We start from the raw sequence: 24,887 nt of genomic DNA, 5'->3' as shown, positions 1-24,887 counted from the left end.
CAGCTCCTTCTCCCTGGAGAGAGAAGTCATGTTAAGGCAGTCATGTTCGTGAGAGTTTATGGATATAGCTTCTAATATTTTTTGGAGACACAGTCTCATGGGAAAATTCCTGTTCTTCTGGCTTTTACAATCTTGCCCTCTCTGCTGTGATCCCTAATCTTTAGGGGTGTGAGTTGTACTGTAGTTGTAGTAGTTGAAACTGGGCTGTACAACTCTGTATTTTGATTGGTTGTGGTTTTCTTTATTTGTGTCTGTTTCCAAAGGGAAGTGTGTTTAAGTCTTAAATTTTATTTATCCCATCATGTATGTTTGTATGAATGCTTATACATGTATATACAAACACTACATTTTTATTCATCTATTAACAGATGCAAGTCTTCTGGCTTATCAAGCTAAGAAGTCAGTCATGACCATAAATAATTTATTGCAAGAGTAATACTTGTAGTGAAAATAGTTAGCCTTGGGCTATAAAGTAGCAAATAAGCCTGCTGAGTTAGGCGGTTAGAAAAGTCCTATCAGAGGAACTCCTAGAGAATATTAAACTAGCAGTTATTTTTTAAGTACCAGAAAAATAAAAAAAATGAGCTTAGAGAGATAAAAATCAAGGGTAAACCTGCATCCTGTGTGTATGTTTGTCATAATGGAGATCCATAGCTTCTTATACATGCCACTAACCATCAGTTTTAAAAGTGGATACATCTTTTGGGGTGATGGTGGCACATATCTTTAATCCCAGCATTGGGAAGTAGAGGCAGGTGGATCTCTGTGAGTTCAAGGCCAGCCTAATTTATAGCAAAAGTTTCAGGACAGCTAGGGTTAAACAGAGAAACATTGTCTCAAAACAAAACAAAATCAAACAAACAAGAAGGAAACATTCTAAAGTCCAGCTATAGTTTAAACAATAATAGAACTGTTGATAGTACTATTATTAGTGTTACTGCTGCTGCTGCTGCTACTGCTAATACTACTGTTTGCAGTGCTGGGGATTAAACCTAGAACCTCTCACATGCTAAGCAAATGCTCTACCACTGAGCTATATCCCCACCCTTTTCTGTCTCTTCCCTTTTCCTCCTCCTCCTCCTCTTCCTCCTCCTCCTCCTCCTCCTCCTCCTCCTCCTCCTCCTCCTCCTCCTCTTCCTCTTTATCATCATTACCTCTACACCTTCTCTTTCCCCTTCTCGTTCCTTTCATCTTGCTATTCAAACAGGTTCTCATTCCCAGTCTGTCTGGAAACCCGCTGAATAGACTGAGCCAACCTCAAACTTGCAGCAACCCTCCTGCCTCAGCCTCCCAAATGCTGGGATCATATGCCACCACATGCAGCTAGGGGATAGAGAGGTGAATCCAGGGTTAAGAGCACGTGTTGCTCTTGCAGCAGACCCAGGTTTGACTCTCAGTACCTACATGATGACTTACAACACTCTGTAACTCCAGTGCCAAGGGATCAACACCCTCTTCTGGTCTCTGTGGGTTCCAGGCAAGCATGTGGTACTTATACATATACAGGCAAAACACATACATTTTTTTTTAAATTTGGGGAAAAAGGTAACTTCTTGAAGTCAAAGGAAAAAGACATGTTATTTCTTAGTTTTCTCAGCTTCCACATCCTGTGGTTGGGTGTCACCTTCAGGTATTATAAGAAAATGTATTTATTCAGCACACACCTAAGGACACTTGCACATAAATAGGTAAAGATGACAAGTTGGGAAGGGCATTCCAGATGAGAACGAGCATCCTGAAGCAGTTCTTGACAGGTGAAATAGAAACTGTACACTCTTCCTTCTTGGCATCTGTGCTGTTTTCCTTCAAGTTGTTTCTTATTTTTGACAGTTCAGTTTTTGTTTCCTTCACACCGTTTGCTATCTTCTGCTTGTCTCTTAAGCCTCAATGATTCCCAGACTCTGTTTCTCCATCTTCCTCTCCTCTAGATAATCTAATTTGTGTACTTTCCTGTGACTGATGAATCCCAGTTGCAGTCTCAGTTGTCTTTCATGAGCTCCAGACCTACAGCTCCAATTGCCTGTGGATATTGTCACCTGTATGCTCAGAGGCACCTAATAATATTCGATCTGTACTCATCTTTTCTTTCTCCGCCATGTCCTCTTCTATATTTTTTTTTCAGTAAATGATACTATCAGTCACCCAAGCACAGCATTTTCCTTCTCCCTCACAATAAGATATGGATATAACAATTGCTTTGTTAGAACATCTCATTCTGTGAACTGCCTTAGACCAAAGATAATGACACCTTTTCACTATGCCTTGTTTAATAGTTGATTGGTATCCATCTATTATTATATTTTGTTCTTGTTTCATTTCTGTTATTGTTATTTTTTTTAAAAAAAACTAGCAAAAAGCCACTCAGGGGAGAGAAGGTTTATTTTACCTCATAGTTCCAGTTTACAGCCTGTTATTGAAGAGAAATTACATTTGCAGCAGCTTGAGACAGCTGGTCACACATCCACAGTCAAGAACAGAGAGAAACAAGTACATTTATGTTCACGTGTTTGTTCTCAGTTAGATTGTTCCACTCTTTACAGGTCAGTATCCCCTGCATTGTAATGGTGCTGCTAAAGTAGACTGGGTCTACATCAGTTAACTCAATTAAATGATGTCCAGTAGTCACCAATGTGATCAATTTCTCATTAAAACTCTCTTCTCAGGTGATTCTAGATTGTGTCAAAGTAACAATGAAAGCTAACTATCACTGTGTGTGTGTGTGTGTGTGTGTGTGTGTGTGTGTAATCAATAGTTCTGGAAGATTCTGTTTAGTTTATACTAAGTCTGTCATAGGAGCAAGCACTTTACCACTTGAGCCTATATTTTCCATTTTTATAAGAATACTGTCAGATTAGAGCCAACTTTGATGAACTGATTGATGGCCCTGGTGACCTTTTTAAAGACTATATCTCTAAATAAAATCACATTATGAGGTAGTAGGATTTAGAATTTCAAAGTATAAATTGGGAGGGTCAGGTCACAAATTGTTGTAGTCTAGCCTTTCAGAACCACTTACCATGAACAATGTAATTTATACACAACAAAAGTGCCTTTCAGTTTTGAAAGCTGAGATGTTCAAGATCAAAGCACTAGAAGGCTCCGTGTACACACACACACATACATGTACACATGCACATACACAGTGAGAGAGAGACAGACAGACACATGCACACACACAAACACGGGGGGGGCTATAGTTCAGGAATGATATTTTTTTTAGTCTTGTAGTGGTTTGAATGAAAATGGCCTCCAAAGGCTCATGGGGAGTGGCACTATTATGAGGTGTGTCCTTGTTGGAGAAAGTTTGTCACTGGGGGTGGTCTTTGGGGTTTCTGAAGCCCATACCAGGCTCTTCTTGCTGTGTGCTGATCCTACCTCTCCAGCACCATGTCTGCCTATGTGCCTCTATGTTTCCTGCTATGACAGTGAACAAAACCATTAAATTGTAACAAGCCAGTCCCAATGAACTATTTTCCTTTCTAAGAGTTGCTGTGGTGATGGTGTCTCTTTACAGCAATAAAACCCTAGCTAAGACTAGTCTGGACGCTGTGACTTTTGATCAGGTGTGTGAAAGCATAAGTGTGTATATGACTTTAAGAGTCTTTAAACAGCGACAAAGGACTCTTCAAAACCATTTCAGTCATTTGCTTCTGAAATGGACATAGCCCACAGCCTTGGACAGTACAGGCAGAAAACTTAACTCCTTAGTTGGGCAGTCCTGAGCATTTTGTTTATTGTCTCTTTAAGCTCAAGATTCTAATTGGGCATGGTGCTTGACCTGGTTGTAGAACTGAGGCTTGTCAGCAGTTTGTGACTCCTGAGGCCTGCCTTGCAGCTTGTCAGGTCACATTTGGGCTGTGTGGCAGCTCTGTCTTAGCACATCAGTAAACTCAGCAAGTCCCTGCCAGGTTCATCATTCCCTTAGGGCAGCATGTTCCTGGGGGAAGAAAGAGGAACACCTCCCATTGCCAATCATTCTCTGCATGTATATAGTTGCTAAATAGTTTGGGGAGAGCATAATTCTATAAGGAGGAGAAAAAAAAGACTTTTCTCAGGCACCAGAACAAATGATTTTCCCCACGCACAGAAGAAATCCCAGCTGTGTGACCACATGTCAGCCTCTTCGTGATACTTCTGGGTTTTCTTAGTGGTAGAGAAGGAAAACAGTCACAAGCTGACTCCTATGTAAAACAGAACTGAGTTTCTCCTTCCTTTGTCTCCATATTTATGACTGCCATCATGGCACCTGCTGGTCCTGACCCAGCCAGTCTCTGGCAGTGACTTCTGGAAAGGGAGGCCAGGTTTGTAGTAGGCATGTTCTTTGCTTCCAAACTAGTTGTTTCTGATCTTAGGGATCTCTAGACTGGTTACTTGAAGGAGAGAATTATGACTTTGGAGGCCCTCCTGAATGACCCTGTGGTACTACCTAATGACTTCAGTTGAAGAGGGTTTTGTGCACCAGGTGGCCTCCTGACTAATCCATCCATTCAGCTCCCCATTAGAGCTCCTGCCACTCTGAACCTTCCTACAATTCTGCGTGAGTGTCACTGTCTCATTTTGAATTTCTATCTTGACTCATCTGTCTCTAGGCGAAAATCCCTGCAAAGACTTAAATTTGGAACTAGACCTTGAGAATGTCTGTTGAAAGCATTTCACAGTTTCTGGAAAAAATGCCTCTCCCTTCTTAACCCAATTTGTTTTCCTAGCTCTGCCCAGTGCACTCTGGAGCAGGCTAGCTTTGAGGATGTTTCCCAGATGAGGAGGACACGGTGCTACTTCTTACTCAAAAAAAGTACCTGGTCGTCTTAGCCTGCCTAAGATTATCAAAAGTCAGATTCACTGTGACAAAGAGGTCTCTATTGTTGCTTTTAGAGCCAAAGAAACAAAAATGGCCTACTACCTATCCCAGAGGAGAATGATTATTTTGTGGTCATGTCCTGTTTGAAACTGAGCCCTGTAGGACTGTGGTTGAAGGAATATCCCCTTCATTACCAGAGCGTATGCTAACTGCTCTTTACCACATTTTATCCTCTGTATTAGTTATTTATTTCATTGCAGTGATAAAATACTTGACCAAAAAAAAAATCAGCTTCAGGAAGGATTGATTTATTGTGGCTCATACTTTGAGGATGCAGTCTGTCTGTCATAGTGAGAAAGGCGTGGTGGCAGGAGCTCGTGTGAAGCAGCTGCTCATATGGAGTTTACAGCTAGTAGGCAGGGAGAGATGAACACTGGCGCACTATTTACTTTCTCCTTTTTATTCAGTATCAGTCCAAGAATGGTACCACTTGCATTAAGGGCAGGTCTTTCCACCTAAAAATGCCTTTACAGGAGCATCCAGATGATTTTAAGTCCTGGCAAGTTGACAGGATTAACCATCACATCATCCTTGCTCTTGCTCAAGCAGGGGGCAGTGGTAAGCACAAGAATAATTTGTGGTCAAATTCATGTGAAATTTGAAGGTTCTAATGGGAGATAGATAATTTTGTTGTGCTTCCTGATGTCTTGAACATATCTTCCATTCTCTGAGCCATCATTTTTCTAGAAAACCAAAGCTGCTTAAGAGAGGGGCTGTGCACATTTGTACAGGTGAACCAGACTGGGTCCATTAAACTCAGGCCGACGCCTCAGGAACTTGAGGCCCTGGGCAAGCCCTAGAATCCTACTGGCGGATAGGGCATGAAGAAATAGGTTGCTTAGGCAATGCCCTGGCCCTGAGGATCTTCCTCGTTCTTGATAGTGTGAGCTTTTTCTCAATTTAGAATGTCTGGACCCAGACCTCATAAAGGACAGTTACTGCTCTTGACTCCTTATGCTTGGCTGCAGAGCTGGGGAAGGAATTCTGATTTAATCAGTCTTTCCTCTTATTTGTGTTAAACCCTGTACCTCTCCTGGCTCAAGCCTGGGAAACTCCACAGTAAATTGGCTGTGATTTCCACTGAAATTTGACAGTTTTCAAGTTATTTTCTTCCTCTATTTAGATGTGGTTAGAGTTGTGCTGTCAGCCCTTATCTCTTCTGTCATCTAGCCAACTCCCAGCTGGGTTAGGAGGTATTTGTTCTGCTGTCAGTGTTGGCTGCATAATGAGGTGGATGGTTAAGAAATGGGTTATTTAGCATCTTCTGGAATCTAATTTTTCTGCCTTGGCTGAGGGGAAATCAGTGTTATTGGAAGAAGGCAGAAAGGAGGCAAATGTTGGCTCTGAAACCACCCCTTTCTCCTTGAGATCTTGGATAAGATATGGAGATTATGATTGATTTAAAATCTTGTTTTGAGCCAGACACGATGGCTCAGGAACATGTAATTCTAGCATTGGGAGGCAGAAACAGGAGGATTATTGCAGGTTCAAAGCTAGCCTGGGCTACAAAATGAGACTCTGCCTCAGACAAGCCAAAATTAAATAAATCAAAGCTTTGTTTATCTCTCATATAGGTCTGCCTGCCCTACAATGACAGGTCTCAGGATAGTGCCCATTGACTTACCACCTGGTTTTTGGGTTAGATGGGCAAGATTCTTTTGTGGATTGTTACAGGAATGTTTGAGATAAATTCTGAATCAATTAAGTATGCTGAATCAATCAATTTTGCCACCCTGTTTTTGACCTGAGGCCTGAGGAAGAAGGACTTTCCTCATTGTGCCAGGTTCAGGGAAGGCTGAAGAGAAGCAGTGCTACTGGGTTGTTACTGGCAGTTCAGGGGTAGGCACAGCAAGCAGTGTTTTCCTGTCTGTGTCTGCAGAGTGTAAGAAAGGAGCCTGTTTCATGTACCTGCCATTTTATGTTCCAGAGCTTCAATGGTACCTGCATTGTACTCAGATATGATGTCACGGTGAGCAGTTTGGGTTGTCTCTGAAGATAGACACTTGATTTTGTAGTATGTTCTACATAGACTTATGAAATTGTTGGGATTAGGACAACATGAGAACCACTAGACTAGAAAATCTCCATAGAGATAGGGCTGCCATTGGTAAAGGCAAGCTGGGATATTGGGGAACATGGACATAGAACTCTGCATCTTAGACAGCTTTTGATTGATGTTGTATTAATTTGGGTTGCCAAGTTCTGATTTCTGGATTCCAGAAGCAGCCTTTGGTCTTGACTGCTACAATTGAGAGTCCATTTTGGTTTCCTCAGTTTCTCCTCCTCCCTAGTTGCTATAATGTCATAGCCTAAGGGAATTCTTTTGCAGTAGCTGTTCAGGATGTGAACTACGAGAAAATGGCATCATGAGATGAAAACTGCGCTTGGTCACTGCCCCTGTCCTTCAGCTTCTCTAAAGGCTGGTGACAGACCTTATATATTGTGAGCTAATCCAGAGCTTATTTTAATAGAAGAGAAAACTGTTTTTGTATTGTGCACTAGCCATATTCTGGGTTCCCCCTGAGATTCGGAGCTCCTCTGTGTTTTCTGTCTCTTAAATTCTATGGCTTAGATGTGAAAGGGGTGTATAGAGAGGAAAGAAGGAATAGGGAGGAAAGAAGGAAGAAAATGGGGGAGGGGGAGAGAGAGAGAGTAAGATCTATATTTAGCAGGGAGAGACACTCACCAAGGGTGTGTGAGTGAGCTTGCTGGCAGGATTGTGTGTGCGTGAGTGTGCTGGGAAGGGGGTGTGTGCCCCAGCAACGTGTGAGGAGGGCTGGTGCCCTATGGGAGAGTGCATGCAGGCAGGAAGCAGCTGGAGAGGAGGAGGAGCAGAAGCGGAGCCGGAGCTGCCCTGCTTTCCTCTCAGTCTCAAAGCCGGGAATGGATTGAGTTAGAATTCCACATCCAGTTGAAGTTTGCTGCTGTTGCCTTCAGTAGCCTGGTCTTCAGAATCCCCCCTCAGCAGAGAGGTGTGGACCAGACTGGATTCCTAGATTTGCAGCCACCAGACTCCAGCCCCGCCTTCACTGAGGGGATTTCTCTGCTAGGCATTGTTCCTATCATCAACTTTGCACGGAGGAGCCAGCCAGCTAGGTGCAACTGAGAATAACAGCTCCTTGGCTCTGTTTGTCGGTTGGGCAGGCGGCTATGCTGTGGCTCAGAAAGTTCGTCCTGTGGCTTCTCTGTCATTCTAAGGAGTGCTTCTAAATGGATTACCTCTTAAAGGAAGCACTTGCATTCTAAAACTTGAGAATCTGTGGCTTTAATGGTTTTTTTCCCCCTTTTCATTTCTTTAACCTTATTTTGGTTGCAGCAGTAAGGTAAGTGATATTGAATATATGATTGACTCTGAACGACAAGCAGGAACAAAAGCAAAGCATTTGTGGGTGGAATATGGAACAGCTACATTAATTATATAACTGCTTGAGCCAAGTTGCTGGTGGGGGTCATTATAATGAGTGAAAAATAGCATACTCAGCACTGGGGTGGAATCTTCACATACACGTGTTTGTGTACTGATAATCTGGCCATCCATTCTTCCTGTATATTCTGCTGTATGTCTACAACTACCTGTCCATCCCATTGGAAGTGTGCATAGCTTCTGTCTTGACATGTCTATATGTGTTTACGACTAACCTACCTGGTCCTCTCCTGTATATACATTGCATATAGACAACCATTTTATTCATCGTATATGAATGTATATTTATATATACATATAAACTTATCTCTACCTCTTTGTAATTCATAAATAGAGCTCATTTGTCCCTCCATTTATGCATTTATACATGTACTTAGGTAACCTTCCTGTTCTTAGGTATATTCAGAAACCTTTCTATATTTCTTCTTACATGTGTGGAGTGGGGCTATACTGTCCAAGTCTGATATGTACATGTCTCTCATGTGTACAAATGCCTTATAAACAAATGTCCATCCTGAGCTTTTCCATCTTTGAATGTATGTACACATACATATAACTTGTCTATTTATGTGTATAGTCAAAAAGCCTTAACTTTGCAAATTGAAAACTTACTTAATCCTGGTTTTTCTTAGTGACCTTGATCAAGTCTAATTTACCCTCTCAAAACAATAATTCTTCTTGCCTTACAGGGTTGTAATAATATGTGAGAATCATGTAAACTGAAAATTGTAAATAAATGAGTCTTTTGCCATCATTATCTGCCCCTCTAGTAGAACGTGCATCTAGCTGCATTAAGATTACACTCTTGCTCATTGAAGGTCTCCAAACCTTCCATGTCAATAGATAGCTTCTGCTGAAGTAACAATGTTTGTTCTGTAGTTTTCTCCAGAATATTGGAAAGAAGCTACACAGAGCTACAGGATGTTGACAAATGGTTGGATTGAGAGGGGGAAAAAGGGTCTCATTTGTTGCAGTTAGGACTTGATATTTGGTTCTTTGTAGCGTTAAGGAGAAGTGAACGTGTCCACAAACAGAAATGAGCTACTTCCAACTAGGATCAAAGTAAACAGGTAAAAAGCTGAGCGAAAGAAACAGTTCACTGTCACTGTGATGACACTCTTCTCTGCACTCAGAGGCTATCTAGAGTATTTCCTACCCCAGATTTCTAAGGCCGTGTTGTCCAATATGGTAACCACTTGCCACACGTTACTGTTTAGTCTACTTTGATTTTTTTTTTTGAAACAGAGTCTCATGTAGCTCAGACTGTCCTTGGACTGTATATAGCTGAAGATGACCTTGAAATCTTGTTCCCCCATCTCTGTCTCCTAAGTGTGGGGAGTGGACCAGGCACTTACATTTAGGTCTAATGACCTGAGTCTGATCCTCAGATCCCACAAAATGAGAACCAAATCCCACATGTACCCTGACATATGTACACCTCTGCATGTGTATACACACATACAAATACTTAGATTATAGATGTGTGCTACCATGCCCAACTAGTTAGTCTGCTTTGAGATGTTTTGGAAAATAAGATGTAAAATATGAGATTCAAGGATTTAGTATAAAAAAAGAATACAAATATATAATTAATGATATTTTTATTGATTACATGTTGTAATAATATTTTGAATTTGGAGTTAAATAATACATATTAAGATTAATTTTACATGCTTTCTTTAGTTTTTTATAGTTTTGCTAGGATCAGGGCAGCTTTTCTTGCTGAAAGGGCAGGTGAGCCCTTTTAACAGCCCACAACAGCAGTGGGGATTCTCTCCACCAGTCTCATGTGCTAGGGAGATGATAGCTAACTGATACCCTGGTAATTTTTGTCCTAAATAAGTTCTAGAAAATTGTGAATACATGCTACTGGGAAGAGATTTCCAGCTGAGTTTTACAATGGAAATAGGTTGTTGGTCATTAATCTAGAAGGAAACCTGAACCTTGAAGTTTTCATGTTGTCGTGGAAACAGAGGAGGATCAGACTAAATAGGAGACTGCATTCTAATCCAGTTATACCATCAATTCCTCATGGTACTGAGATCTCACTGTGTGCCAGTCCCAGTGCTTTTTCATAGTGAGGTCCTGTACTCTAGGTACTAGGAATTTGAACATAAATGAAGAAAATTTATTATGTTCTTATGGTTCATATCAATTCTGGGCCCATAAGCAAGAACTTAGTAACAATAAGGATATTCTTCTGACTTAAGGGTATAATCTTAGGTAATTGGGCTTTTGAGAAGCTAGGGTACTTATCCCATCTAAATACTTTAAAGTTAAAAATTTAGAAAAAATACTTTAATAGTCAAACAAGAGAATTCATTGGTATAGGTAGACCACAAGAATGTTGAGAGATAGTACATCCTATAAACTGCAGGACTGGGACTAGGCTAGGCCCTTGGTCTAGGGCATTCTCATTTCTTTGTACTAATCTTGTTCTTTATACTTTGGGTCCTGATCTCTTTCTTCTGAAAAGATACTCTAGGAATTGATTCTTTTGCAAAGATGGACATCTTAAGAGTCCCTCTACCTGGGGACTGGCCCTAGAATCACTCCTCACGACATCACCTTACAGCATAATTAGTAAATGGCCCAGGGATCGTGTAGCCTTGATGGGAGGAGACTTCCTGCTGCCCTCTAGGATTGTTTCACAGAATTGAAAGACTGCTTGATATATGTTCATAGAATCCTTGCCTATTTTCCAGAGGTCCCTGGTTGTTTCCTTAAAGCCAAGATTTGGGTCAGAGGTATTTATTTATTTATTTATTTTACAAGCGCTAGTCACATCCTTAATCATATTTACTTTATAAGTCAGAGAGAAGAGTAAGTGAATCAGCCATTTAAGAATACTGAGGAGCGCTTCTCTTGACTTGGTTGTAGTAGGTTGGTGCTGATGGAATGTAATTTAAGTATCTACTCCTGGCCCAAAGTCTTAGATTTCCATCATTAAATCTGGTTACTTCACTTTCTTTTCCTATGTTTTCTTTTCAAATACAGATAGCTCTTGAAGGAGAGGCTTATTTTTCCCAGCACCAAGCATTCCTCAGGGGAAAAAGTGAATGCTCATTTCAGAGTGAGTGCAGGAAGTTAGAGAGTCGACCACAGTGAACAGGCCAGCGACACAGGCAGAGTGGTAGCATAAGCACTCTGATGGCAACTGGAGGCCTAGATTGAAGCAGAGGATTCACCAAAGGAAGTATTCTCTGTGGCCTATACCTGTCCTGGTTTTATGCATTGCTTCTTTTGTATATTTCACTCCTATAATAAATATTTTTGTTTACAATTTGTCAGTATTATATATCATTTCATATTGTTATTCATTCTCATCGGAATCCCATCCTCCTAACTGTAACATATAAAGAGTAGAGACTGTTTTTTATATTCTTAGCATTTAGCTTAATACCTGGCATCTCCTTTATGTATTTATTAATTCAAATTGACTTGGAGATCAGATGGGTCTTCTATATGGCCCCTGTAATTTCATTCAGTAGTAGCAAAGAGAGACTGAGGAAGAAGGCTGACTTGAGTGTCCTGGCTTCACAGGTTGCCCCTTTTCTGATAGTCTGTTGAGCTCTGAGCAGAGTGGCTGGTTAATCCTCAGGTAGTACATTGAACTTATTTTTTGCTTTGAAGCCTAAAAGCCAGAATGGCTGAATGAATTTGGTGCCATTGCAGAACGTGTATGCTCAACAGGTAATTGTTAAATTCAGTCCTTTGAGAGGCAGTGGCTACCAATTGAAAGAAAGTTTGAAGGGTTTTGTTTGTTTGTTTACAGGGAGAAGCTGCTATTAACCTGGCTTCTTGAAACCCAGGGTGTTAATATTCAGGCATTTGTACTGGCCTGCCCTTGGGGTTCTGAAGGGCTCTGTCCTCAGCTGAGCCACTAAGAGAACCTCCTGTGCACATTCACTACATTCCCTTTTCAAAGGGCCCTGCCCACCTTCCATCTCTCTCTATTTCTGTCTGTCTGTCTCTCTCTCTTCCCTTCTGCCACTCCTGTCCCCAGGGGCTAGATTCCCTTTTCCTCTCCCCCCTTTTCCAATTTACTTTCCCCGAATTAAAAAAATAAAAAACCCTCCACCTGAACTTTGTTGATGACATCTTTCTCTTATGCTATGCGCCACTATTTTCTAAATTACTACACAGGTTAAAGCAGTAATGGGTGGATTGGACTTGTTTGTGGCCTCACAAAGTACTTAAGTGAGGGGTCCCTTGTTAAAGTAGAGTTCTCATAGGAGCTGTCAAGATGGCAGGGAGCTAGGAAATAAGAATTCATGTAGTTTCTATCTCTTAGTTCTTGACCTAGTTATCTCCTGTAAAAGAACCAGCTCATCTTTATCCCAAGTCCTATGACTTCTGCTGCTTCTCAGTCCAGGGAGGTACAGTGCTTTTAAATTTTAGCTCCATAGACTAATGTAGATGGTGACTTTTCTTGAAAATGAGTAGCTATTAGGTCAGCTTTGTTCTTTAAGGCAGTCAGAGGATTAGCATCCCTATTACCTGAGCAGTACAGTCACATAGCTATAGTGCCTTGGAGGATAGACTTAAGCAACACAATCACATAGATATGGTATCTTGAGTCCCAGAAAAACTGAATCAGAATATTGATTGTGCTGCTCCAGGCTGAGCCTGAGCTTCCGTCTGACTCTGTTGTGAGTCTATTATTTGTGGGCCTTTAGTTGTCTGTCCCATTAGACTTGAGTATGTTGACTGCCATCTGAGTTCTGAACAGTGCTACACCTGTACTTTACCACTGTGTTCTGGAATTAGCTGTAGTGATACTTTTCTTCCTTCAATCTGAAATACTTGCCATGGTTTCTTTTTCAAGTGAATGGTTGCTATCTGAATCCTCATCAGAAAAACAAAATAGATAAGAAAGAAACGTCCTGTGTTGGTCTTTTCATTGTGTGCATGGTGGTTAAACATCTACACAATCAGCCCTGAGTCAGAGTCTAATGCTGAATTTTGTGAAGGTTCAAGTAAGAAGTCACTAATTGACCTTAACTTATCCACATCCCAGGAGCTTGTCTCAATACTGATACCTTTGTACTTGTTAAGAGCGTAAAAGACTTGATTTGGTTTGAATCAATATTTTAAAGGGAGCCAAAGAAAGAGCAGGGATACCTATAGCCTTTAAGGCTGGTCAGGGTAGATTCTTACTGTCTTTGAAGGCATTGTTCTTATCCTGCTTGAAAGCTTGGTCTGATTTAAGTTTCCTGTTTCTTTCTGATCTGAGTGTACTATTTTTCTTTTTCATGAGCTACAGGATAAGACCCAAGCCAGGAACCAGGGGCATGTGTCAGGTTTGAGACCCATACATGAGGTCATTCCAGGCAGCACTGTGGGCTAAGCCAAAGACCTCAACTAGCAATAATTGCTAAAAACCAATCAAAAAAAAAGAAAAGAAAAGAAAAAGAATAAAGAAGGAAGAAAGAAAAGGAAAACGCAGGACAGGCTCTTCTAAGGCAATTCTTATTAAACATCCCAACAAGAAATAAGAGACAGAGGCAAAAAACCAGCACCTCTCCTAAGGGGGAAAATGAAACGATTGTTGCGAGAATCTGAGGAAGAAATCATGCTCACGTTGGGACCTTCATCCAGCCTCTCACCAGATAAGATTAGGGCAGAGACTATATGTGGTGTCAAGAGCAAGTCCGCAGGCCCTACTGGATCCTTACCAGAAGACAACTTTCTGCCCCCTTGCTGTGAGTCAACAGACTCCACCACTGCTGGAGAGAGAGATGGGGACCTGGGCCAGCTTTGCATCTTTGAGCAGCAAACCAGCAACCAGCTTCCTCTGACTTCTGCCGCCTGTGTTTCAGGGCCTGATTCTCATGAACTCTCACCTGCCAGCTGTTCAGAGCCTTCAGAGAAAAACCAAGCCAGGCTCCTTTTGTCTAGAGACCCTGGCCAAAACTGTAGCCATGGACAGCAAGAACCTTTGGGAGATGTAGTAGATTATATCATCAGAGAGCTGCAAGGTATCAGTCGTCTTCAGTCTGAGATTGCTGAGCTGCGACAGCACTTGAGCCAAGTTCGGGGCTCTGTGGATGAAGTGTCTAGCTGTGTAGACTCAGTATTGAGTGAAATAGAAGGTTTGCATGTGGGTAGCAGCTCTCTGGCCAAGGTGTGTGATGGGGAAAAGGCCCAGGAACCCCATGTAGAAAGATCCAGAAAGGAAGCCATTCTTTATCTATATGGTCTTCCTGAACATGATGGGGAAAACACCGTGGAGCTAGTGGACAGCTTCCTAGCTAAGCACCTCTGTGTTAATGGTGTGCAGTGCAACAGGTACGTCAGAGAGGCATATAGGGCAGGCACAGCTCCTGCCCCCCGGCCTATTGTGGTGAAGCTTGTCCATCTAGAGCACAGGGGCCTCATTTTGCAGAAATCCATCCTCTTGCAGAGTGTGGGGGTCAGGGTTGCTACCAGAGAAGAGCCAATATGGCCACAAAGGTGTAAGAATCCCACAAAGGACTCTCTACCATGCTTGCAACAACTTCAAGACCATAGTTGGAACTCTTTAAACCAGGGTAAACCAGCTCTTCAGATGGAAACAGGGAACAGAAGATACATGATGGGACCATACCAGATGAGGACTCAGAATCAACATAGAGGACCCCAGGTTTCTGAGCAGCAAGGCCTTTGCTTCCCATCAAAGAATGGTTTAGCAAAACAGGATGATGTGTCTAAGCTGCAGGATGATGTAGGAACATCAGGAGCATCCCGGGTAATCAATGATCATTGTGCCAAACTATCTCCCCTCTCTCAACTTGGGGAGTCTTCCTTGGTGTTAATGTCAAAAGAGGAAGATTGTGGAAAATCACAGATTTTCAAACAGGGCAGCCAAGAACGTGAAGCATGTAAAGTAACAAAACCACAAACTGACTGCAGCGATAAAAGCAAGGACAGCAGTTGCCTTTCACTGTCCAGCTCACTGAAAGCAGAGAGGGTAAATGCAGAGGACACAATTCTAGGCTGCGAAGCTGGTCTTGATATTCTGAGCTCAAGGCAGCTGGAGGACCTTTTGGCAGACAAATCTAGAAGGTTTACAACTCTGAGCTCTGACAGCACAGTGGAAGAAATGATCATAGGGCCAGAGACTTTCAGTAACATGGTTCATATTGACCTGAATGAAGAAGAGAACTGTGCTGCCCAGGTCCTTAAGGATGTCTTTGATAAGTCCTCCTGTATTCTAAGTGGCTCCCAGGAGGATGAGGATGTAGAAATTAAATTTCACTCAACTAAACTGAGTCGAGCAATCCACCACTTTCGTTTGGCTCTTCAGGGGGTGTTTCAGAAGCTGGAGAACAGTGAATCCATCAGTCCTGAGGACCTGGAAAGCAACGAAAGTGGTTCCCTATCAGAGAACAGTGATAGACTTCTCAGGACAGCAAGTTCAGGAGGAGCGCATGATTGTTCAGTGGAGAGTCCTGGAAGTCAGGGGAGTGAGAGCTTTCTCAGTGTGGTCTCTGGTGGAGTAGGCATCTCTACACAGGGTGATCAGACATCTCAAGACCCAAGCAACGTCTCTCTTGCTTCTAATAACTCACCTCTTGCAAACTCATTACTCAGTTTCCCTCTAGCCCCATGTCTGGAAAATGAGACTTGTTCCAGGCCTGACTCTCCTGATCAAAGCAAACTGAGTTTAGAACAAGTATGTGCAGAGACCATTTACCTCAACAAGTGTATCAACAATTTTAAAAATGTTCTGAGAGAGAAAAGACTGAAGCAGAAAAAACTTTTGCAAGAGCTAGTGCAGACGGCAAGCCATCTTTCAGTAGAAGACATCCCCTCAGGTATTCTGAGTTTCTGTGTGGGATTCCAGCTGACTCAGTATGGCATTCATCTGCTGATGGGGTTGGTCCATGGCTTGAATCAGTGTAAACTGCTATAATACATACCTTAAGAAAATCTATGGGAAATAGAAGGAAAGAGAATGCTAAGGTAGTAGAAGAAGTTCTAGTCTCTGTCCTTAGGACATTTCCAGTCTATTAGGGAATCATGGGAAGTAGACTTTCCAAAGAGACCAGAACATTTGGGCCACAGTAGGCTGCAGTCATAGACGTGGGAAGCAAAAATGGGAAATAAAGCACGTTTATTCCTGGGTACCAGAGGGGCAGAAAAAGAATCCTATGTTGTATTTTAAAATACTTCTTTCTGGTAGTTGATGGTGCTTCTTCATGGCCACTGGAAATTTCCTTACCTCTGCCTCTCCCTGTCGCCATCCTAGTTCTGGCCTTGCCCACACAGAGCACCCCAGCAGCTACCTGCTTATAATACTGGCCCTGCCCAAGGGCCCAGCTGCCCTCCATGGATCATATTCCCCTTCTGCTTTCCCCAAATACCTGAGAACTAAAATGAAATGTGTTTCCTAACAGCAGGAAATGAAAGAATTTGTTTCTAGGCAGTGTGGAAATACTTGGTTTTACATTTTCTTCTTCCAATCAAAATTAAATTTATCCAAAGAACATATGCTATATTTATCCAATCTTAAATGTAAATGGGGTTATCCTGTTTTGCATATAACTTGATTCGGTTTCCCAAGACAAAATGAAAATGGAGAAACGTATCTTACTGGCAGAGGTGTAAGGGATCAGATTCTCATACATTGCTGATGGGATGGGATGATGTAGCTTCTAAGGAAAGCATTTGGGAAAATGTATCAATGTTATAAATATACACACCTTTTGAGCCCTCAGCCTCACTTCCAGGAATTTATCCTGCAGACATTTTTACATGTGGAAGTGGCATATGTACAAGGCTATTTTTGAAGTATTGTTTTTAATAGTAAGGATTGAAAGCAACCTAAATGTCCTTTAAACATATAATGAAATAAAATTTTGGCACACATAAACAATGGGATGCAGTGCCATGTAGCTATAAAAAAAAGTGAGGTAGCTCATTATTCAAATGGAAAGCTACCCAAGTTTTGTCAACCTGGAAAAAAATCATAGTGCAGAATGGTATGTATGAGATTGTATGAGATCCTTCCATTTCTATAAGAGAGGGGAAATATTCACCCTCATAGAGCCTGCTGTAGTAGATAATACTGAGGGAAAGATACATGAGAAACTGGTATCGTCATGTATTACTTGACAGAAATGCAGCCGGAGAAAGACACTATTGGTAACCTCCTTATTGTGTTAGCACAAAAGTATACATACATAAACCTAGATGGTATTGTCTACAGTAGACCTAGACCACATGACATACAACATTCTCATATGTAGCCTGCTGTTCACTGAAATGATAAGTAGCACATGGCCATATATTGTTCTCCTTGGGAGAAGGTTTATTGGGTGAAAAACTAGTGGAATAGAATGGAGATTTTTTTTTAAGTTTTAAATACAAAATATACCTCTTCATTATTTAAGGATTTAAATAATGTGAATGGTAATGTCAGGTCATAAAATTCAGTTTAGAAAGAAAAAAACTGAAATCATGCCACTCTCTTTTCAAATACTTCTAGAGCTGTTCTTATATCTGTATAAAACAATCCAAATTCCTTTACTTGTCATTACTGGTCTCGGGTTTATTTTCTTGTTCCACTGTGCCCCTCCCCAAAGGAAACTTCTGTCGTTCAGTTGTCCTTGCTTTTTCTGTTTTCAGTGTATTTGCGTATATATGCTTCCTTCTGGCCCTAGGCACAGCATTCGCCATGTCAGCCTGCCGCATCTTCTCATTCCTCAACAGCCCACAGCACTTTCTACAATTCCCCATCTATAAAGGATCTTTTCTTCTTTATTCCGAAGTCAGCTTTTTTTCTTCCTTGAACATACAGAAATGATTTCTTTGCACAGCAAGAGAAACACTGTGTTGACAAAGCAGTTCACCTTTACAACTCCTTAAAGCTTGAAGGAGACCAGCTGGGCCAAGAAAGCCTGGAAATGACTGCCATACTTTAAACTGCTGGTCAGTCTTTAATCTTCCTCCTGATGAGTCAGTCAGTCAGCAACCAGACACAACTGGTAGACATTTTCTTGTTTTTATTATGAGAGTTTTAGTATTGTAATTTACATATTCTAAAATTGCCCTTACATCCCTTCAAAGGTGGTCTAGCATTCCTATTGTTTGTTTGTTTGTTTACATAATTATAAAACCATCCATTATTTAAGAACATTTCTAACACCTTAAGAATCCCCATTGACAACCAGTCTCCCACCCCTTTGCCTTCAGCCTCTGACAACTACTAATCTACTTTTTTGTGTGTCTTCTGCGTAGTTTCCATAAATGAATTTCTATACTAGCAGACACTTTGTGTCTGGTTTCTTTTATTTAGCAATTTTTTTTTTAGTCACTAGTGGTTTTGCACATATCAGGCTTCATTTCTTTTTGGGACTGAATAATATTTATTGGGTGCACATTCTGTTGACAGTCATTTGGAGAATTGTTACTACTTCTTGCTCTCAAGAATAATGCACCAGCAGTGGTGGCGTATGTCTTTAATCCCAGTACTTGGGAGGCAGAGGCAGGCAGATCTCAGTGAGTTTGAGGACAGCTTGGTCTACAAAGCGAGTTCCAGGACAGCCAGGACTGTTTCACAAAGAAACCCTGTCTCCAAAACCAAAAAACAACAAAACAATGCTGCTGTGAACACTGGGGTGTGTATCAGTTTTGTGTGAATATGTTTGTTTTCCTTCTGAGTCAGTACCCAGACTGCTAGGATTATAGGTTTACTGCACCATGCCTACATTGGATTGTTTTCTATTCTCTTAGATTTTTACTCAGAAGTAGATTTGATATTTCCTGTGGTAATTCTGTGTTTGACAAGTTAGGGAAATATGAAACTATTTTCTAGTGTGGTTACACTATTTTATATCTCTGACAGCAACATAGGGTTTTAATTTCAGACTAGTGTTGGCAACAGTATTTATCCTTTTGACTACTCTTGTGGTTGTGAAGTAGTTTTTCAGTGACGTTTTGATTTGCATTTCCATAGTGTCTGATTTTGTTAAGCACCTTTGCATGTGTTTATTGGTTCTTTATATTACTAAAGTAATGTCACTTAAATTTCTGGCACATTCAAAAAATGTTTTCTTGTTATTAAGTTGTGTATACAAGCTATTTGAATGTTCTGGATATAAGTACATTCATTACCAGCTATATTATTTGTAAATATTTCTGTGATTTTATATGTTGTTCATTTTCTTTCTTTTGGTGTTTTTTATTTTTGTTTGTTTGTTATTTCGAGATGGGGGTTTCTCTGTGCAACAGCTCTAGCTGTCCTGGAACTAGCTCTGTAGACCAGACTAGCCTCAAACTCACAGAGATCTGCCTACCTCTGCCTCTTGAGTGCTGGGATTAAAGGCATGTGCCACCACTGCCCAGCCTTATTTTCTTGATGTTGTCTAGGGAAACATTTTTTTCTGGTAAAAATTTTGTTACTTTAAATAGTCTTTCTATGGAGCTGGGTAGCACACAAAAGTTTTGAGTTTTGATAAAATTCATTTTATCAGCATTTTTTTGTGATTATCATGACTAAGAAACCATGGTTTAAAACAAAATCCCAAAGGTTAATATTTGTGTGTGTGTGTGTGTGTGTTATATGTGTAGCATCACATTAATTTTATGGTTGAGGATTACAACAACAGGAGGAGCTGTATTTAAGGGTCACAGCATTAGGAAGGTTAAGAAACTCCATTCTATTAATTTCTACCATATGTTTTGAGACAGGATCTCTCTGAGTTTGGAGCTCAGTGATTAGCTGTATTTTCTGGCCAGTGAACTCTAAGGGTCAGCCTGTCTCCACTGCATCCCACCCCACACTAAGATTACAGATATGTGCTACCATGTTCTGCTTTGTTTGTTTATTTTTATTTTATTTTATTTTATTTTTGAGATAGGATTTGTGTAGCCTTGGCTATCCTGGAACTAGCTTTGTATATCAGGCTGGCCTCTAATTTGCAGAGATCTACCTACCCCTGCCTTCCAAGTGCTGGGATCAAAGGCATGCATTCAGATTCCCAGCATGCTCTGCTTTTTCACAGGTGCTGGGGATCTGACCTCGGGTCCTCATGCTTACACAGCAGACACTTGACTGGACCATTTCCCCAGCCCCTAAACCTTTGTATTTTGGAGAGTTTTATAGTTCTAGTTGGTATATTTAGGTCTGTGATCCATTTGTAGTTGTGTGTTCATAGTGCAGAGAATGGTCCAACCTCACTCTTACGCATTATGTACATCTATTTGTTTCCTCTAAAATAGCCTTAGCACATTTATCTGACATGATCTGGACATGAGAGTAGGGGTTTGTTCCTGGACATTCCTCCTCTTTGATCATATTCTTTTATGACTAAATTCTTTTTGAGGCATTCTCTTTACTTGGCTTCCATAAAAACTGTCTGGCTCTTTATTATTGTAATTTTCTTTTGTCATTGGTTTCAAGTTATGCTTGCCTATCTTTTTTTTTAATCTCTACAACTTTGTAGCACCCTACAGCTCAACCTTGCCTTTCTCTGTTCATATCCATCTTTGAAATGATAATCTTCTAACCTTATGGATTTTATAGTCATTCTGAGACTTACAGCTCAAGTCTAAACATCTTCCACAAATACCACTCCATATATACTCAGTATAATTATTAGAAAGTAAACAGGTGTCTCAGACAGAGCACATCCCAATCCAAACTCTAGATCTTTCGCCTCAATTCCCCGACAACTCTGTTTTTTATCTAGTTTTCCTTGTCAGTAAATTGTGGTCATTCCTGACTTCTTTTTTTTCTCAGAAAACTAATATCCTATCCATTAGTAAATTATGCATTCTCTACCTTCAACTTTATTAATTGATTTATTCTCTCTCTCTCTTTTTCTCTGTGTGTGTGTGTGTGTGTACATGTGCATCTGTCAGAGGACAACTTACAGGGGTCAGTTCTTTGTGTTTAGCATATGGGTCCCAGGGGTTTAACTCTGTGCTGAGCCATCCTGCTAACCTATCATCTAAATTTTAAGCAATGATCTCTGCCTCCATAACATTCATTTCTGTTTAGGACACATTTTCTTTCATTTAGATTATTGCAGTAGTCTAACTGGTCTCCTTGTTTAAACTCCTGTCTCTCTATAGTCTGTTTTTAAATAGCAATCAGAGTCGTTGTTATAAAAGGTTGCATTGCTTCTTATTCAAAACATTGAGTAATTTTTTTTCTTTCACCCAGAATGAAAGCCAGAGGTCTTTTGGGGGCTTGAACTGGCTCTTCACTGAAAACTTGCTATTCTTCCACACCAGTTTTTTTCTCACCTGAGACTTACACGTGCATGCATTAGACCTAAAATACTTTTCTTCAAGGGCTCGAAATGTTATTTTTATTCTTTTCCTCCACATCTCTGCTTAAATGTATTATTATGAGTCCTCCCTGTCAACTTTTAATTTAAAAAGTTTGTTTTTTTTTTCAGAGACAACCTTATATATACTACATTGACATTTAGTTCACTGTGTAGCTAAGGATAGCCTTGAACTTCTGATTTTTCTGCCTCTCCCTCTGAAAATGGTACAGGCTTCTAACATATTTTCTTTGGTCCTGGACAAAAGAGGTTTTCTTTCTTTCTTTTTCTCTTTCTTTCTTTCTTTCTTTCTTTCTTTCTTTCTTTTTTTTTAAAAAATTTGTTTTCTAAGTCCTGAAATTTCTAGATTCCTTTTGCTAAATACAATACATAGGTTTGCCAAGCCTTCTGGCTAAAAAGGTAAGATCAAATATATAGTGCTTATTCTCAAAAAGTTCATAGATTCCTTGATCACAAGATGTTCTCAATAAATTCACAGTTTTCAGGCTGGGGGATAGCTTACTTGGTACAATGCATGTTTACAAACTTTAGGATCTGAGTTTGATCCTCAGTACTCACATAAAGCACCAGGCATTGAGGCACATACCCCTGTAATCCCAGCACTGTGGAGGCAGAAAGAGGAGGCTCTCTAGGGCTTGCTGGCTAGCCAATCTAGCAAATTTTGAGTTCTAAGTTCGGCAAAAGACCCTATCTCTAAAAGTAATGTAAAAGGCCAGCAAGATAGCTCAGTGGATAAAGGCTTGTACCACCAAATTTAACAACCTGGAATTTAGTCTCTGGAACTCACATGATGGAAAGAAAGAACTGACTCCTACAATTTTTTTTCTGACTTTCACATATATGCCATGGTACTTGTGAATACTTGCATGATTTACACATACACTCACAAATAAATAGATTTTTTTAAAAAAGTAATGTGTAGAATGATTAAGGAAAACACTAACCTTGACCTTTGGTATCTACATACATGTGTATACAATTATACACACATATGAACAAGTCCACAGTTCTCAAGAAATATAAAGGGAGATGTTTATACAGACAACTGCAATGAAACATACTATTGATAATGTACTGCCACAGAAGAGTCCACACAAAAGAGTGAGTGCTATTGACACATGATGAAGAGATAGCTTATTCTGCCGTTGGAAGTCAAACAAGGAAATTTCATAGAGGTATTAATATTTGATCTCAGTCATGAAGAATAAGCCCTGGTCTGTTCCATGAGCTTGAGAGGGAGATGTGCAGGCATTCAGTGGGCAGCATGCAGTAAGACTTTTGCAAATGGGACAGATACAGATGGAAGGCAGAAGGGTAAGTTACAATGGTGTCAAAATTTAAAATTTTGAAGTATATGTTGTAATAAGGCATGGTGAGCCACTGATGCTGCCAAGCAAAGGAAAACTGTGATGAACAGTTTGAAATAGATTATGAAGTATGAATTGGAGAAGACCATGTTCAGTGCAAAGGAAGGTGAGCATAGAGTTTTTTGTTGTAGTCCAGATGAGAGGCATTGAGGGTATGGATTAGGTCAGTGGCAATCTAGAATACATATCAGGAAAAAAATGACAAAAGATAGTTAGGAGTTAGACTACAGAGCATTGAACTATCAGCCCATACTGTACTAGTTAGGATTTCTACAGCTATGAAGAGATACCACGACCATGGCAACTCTTATAAAGGAAAAAACATTTAATTGGGGTGGCTTACTTTTCCAGAAATTTAGTTCATTATCATCATCACAGGGCATGGAGGTGTGTAGAAGACATGGTGCTGGCTACATATTGATCAGAAGCTAGCAGGAAGTGGTCTGTGGTACTAGACATGGCTTGAGCATATATGAGACCTCAAAGCCTGCCTCAGCAGTGACTCACTTCCTCCTACAAGGCCATACCTTCTAATAGCACTGCTCACTTTGGGGGCCCTTTTCTTTAAAACGACAGCACATATTTACTGAGTGAAAAGAAGGAAGAATCCAGTTGTCGGGCTGTGGTGGGGGAGGGAAAGTAAGAGGAGGCATTTTGTGGTGGTGTGTGTGTTTTAAAACATCCTCAGTTTAAACTAAGCATGTGTTATGCAGGTGCTATGCAATAGTCAGTTAATAGTACGCTAGGCTAAGCAGGGATCTGAAGGTGTGGTGTAACTACTGTTAATATCCAGCTGAGATTCCACATCTATCCGTTTGTCATATTCTCATGTGTGTGATGGTGGAATTTGTCAAGGCATGATATGATAAGTACTAAAAAGAGGACAAAGATAAAAAGATCTTAGATGCCTTAGTAGGAATTAATTAACTACTACCTGGATGGACATCAGGAAAAGCTGTGTCAGCCTGGAAGATGGAATGAGTAAATAAATATGTGGATTTTTGACTATGTGAGAAAATGAGATTGTAAAGTCCAAAAAAGTAGGTGGTAGAAGAAAATCTGGGGATTAGGATCAAATCTTTAAGAGCCTTGATGGCTTTGTCAGCTTATTGTATATTTTAAAAATTTATGTGTGTTTGTGTGTTTACATGTGTGTGTGTGTACACATTCTTGGGCCTAAGGTTAATGTCAGGAGTCTTGATTACTTTCCACCTTGGTCATTGAGGCAGGGTTTCAAATGAACCCAGAACTTGCTAATATAGCTAGTCTAGCAAACCAGGTTGTTCCAAAGATCCCACATCTCTGTCTTCCAGGTGCTAGAGTTAAAGGTGAGTTATCTTTCTGTCTGGCATCTGTTTGAGTCTGGGGCATTTGAACTCCAGTCCTCCGGCCTGTGCAGCAGCATTCTATTCACAGAGCCATTTCCTCACCTGAAATTGATTATATTTTATTCTTGAGAATAAAATTTTGGAGAAACCAATGGCAGGGAGGGGGTAATCAGAATATGGTATAATATCTAGGCTGTGTTTAAGAAGTGGAGAAGGAAAGAAATATTTTCAATTTGAGTCTTTAGGGTCAAAGTATTTCTTGCCTAATTTTCTTATTCAGAGAGAAAAAGTATCCTCAGGAGGGTGTGATGTGGATGTGAAAGAGTTCTGTTCCTGCTCCAGGAAGAACTTATCTTTCAATCCTCACTCACCTTCCTGGTGCCACACTATTGTAGAGGATTCCTATTACAGAATTCATTCTTCTCTCTAAACGAGTGATCCATTTGGCCATCAGAAATAGAACTGATAACTTACGAATTAGTTTCTTCTATTTGCAATATGATAGTGATGGACTTTTCATATGAAGAGACAAGAAAGTGGAAGGGCCTAGTCAAATGATTTCATAGAGAAGGAAGCCTGTGGGCCTGGCCACATGTGGTCCTGTAAAGCAGCGTAGTCGCTGATGAGTAG

General features: G+C 40.5%; 1 protein-coding gene across 6 annotated transcripts in view; it reads left to right on the top strand.

Annotated features, from left to right (window-relative positions):
- Nucleotides 1–24,887, top strand: part of Unc13b (unc-13 homolog B) — a 210,996-nt gene that overhangs the window by 149,183 nt on the left and 36,926 nt on the right. The window contains exons 1-2 of one of the 6 annotated variants that reach the window (XM_075967438.1): nt 7,657–8,181; nt 13,549–16,081. The exons of the other annotated variants lie outside the window; for them this stretch is intronic. Of the exons in view, the coding sequence (XP_075823553.1) occupies nt 13,822–16,081 (2,260 nt within the window). The 5' untranslated portion in view covers nt 7,657–8,181; nt 13,549–13,821. Of the gene's footprint in view, nt 1–7,656; nt 8,182–13,548; nt 16,082–24,887 lie in introns of those variants that run through there. 6 annotated transcript variants of the gene reach the window in all.

Source organism: Microtus pennsylvanicus, chromosome 3 (genome assembly GCF_037038515.1).
Source record: "Microtus pennsylvanicus isolate mMicPen1 chromosome 3, mMicPen1.hap1, whole genome shotgun sequence".
In the NCBI taxonomy this organism is placed as follows: Eukaryota; Metazoa; Chordata; class Mammalia; order Rodentia; family Cricetidae; genus Microtus; species Microtus pennsylvanicus.
This window is presented reverse-complemented; position numbering and strand designations above follow the sequence as displayed.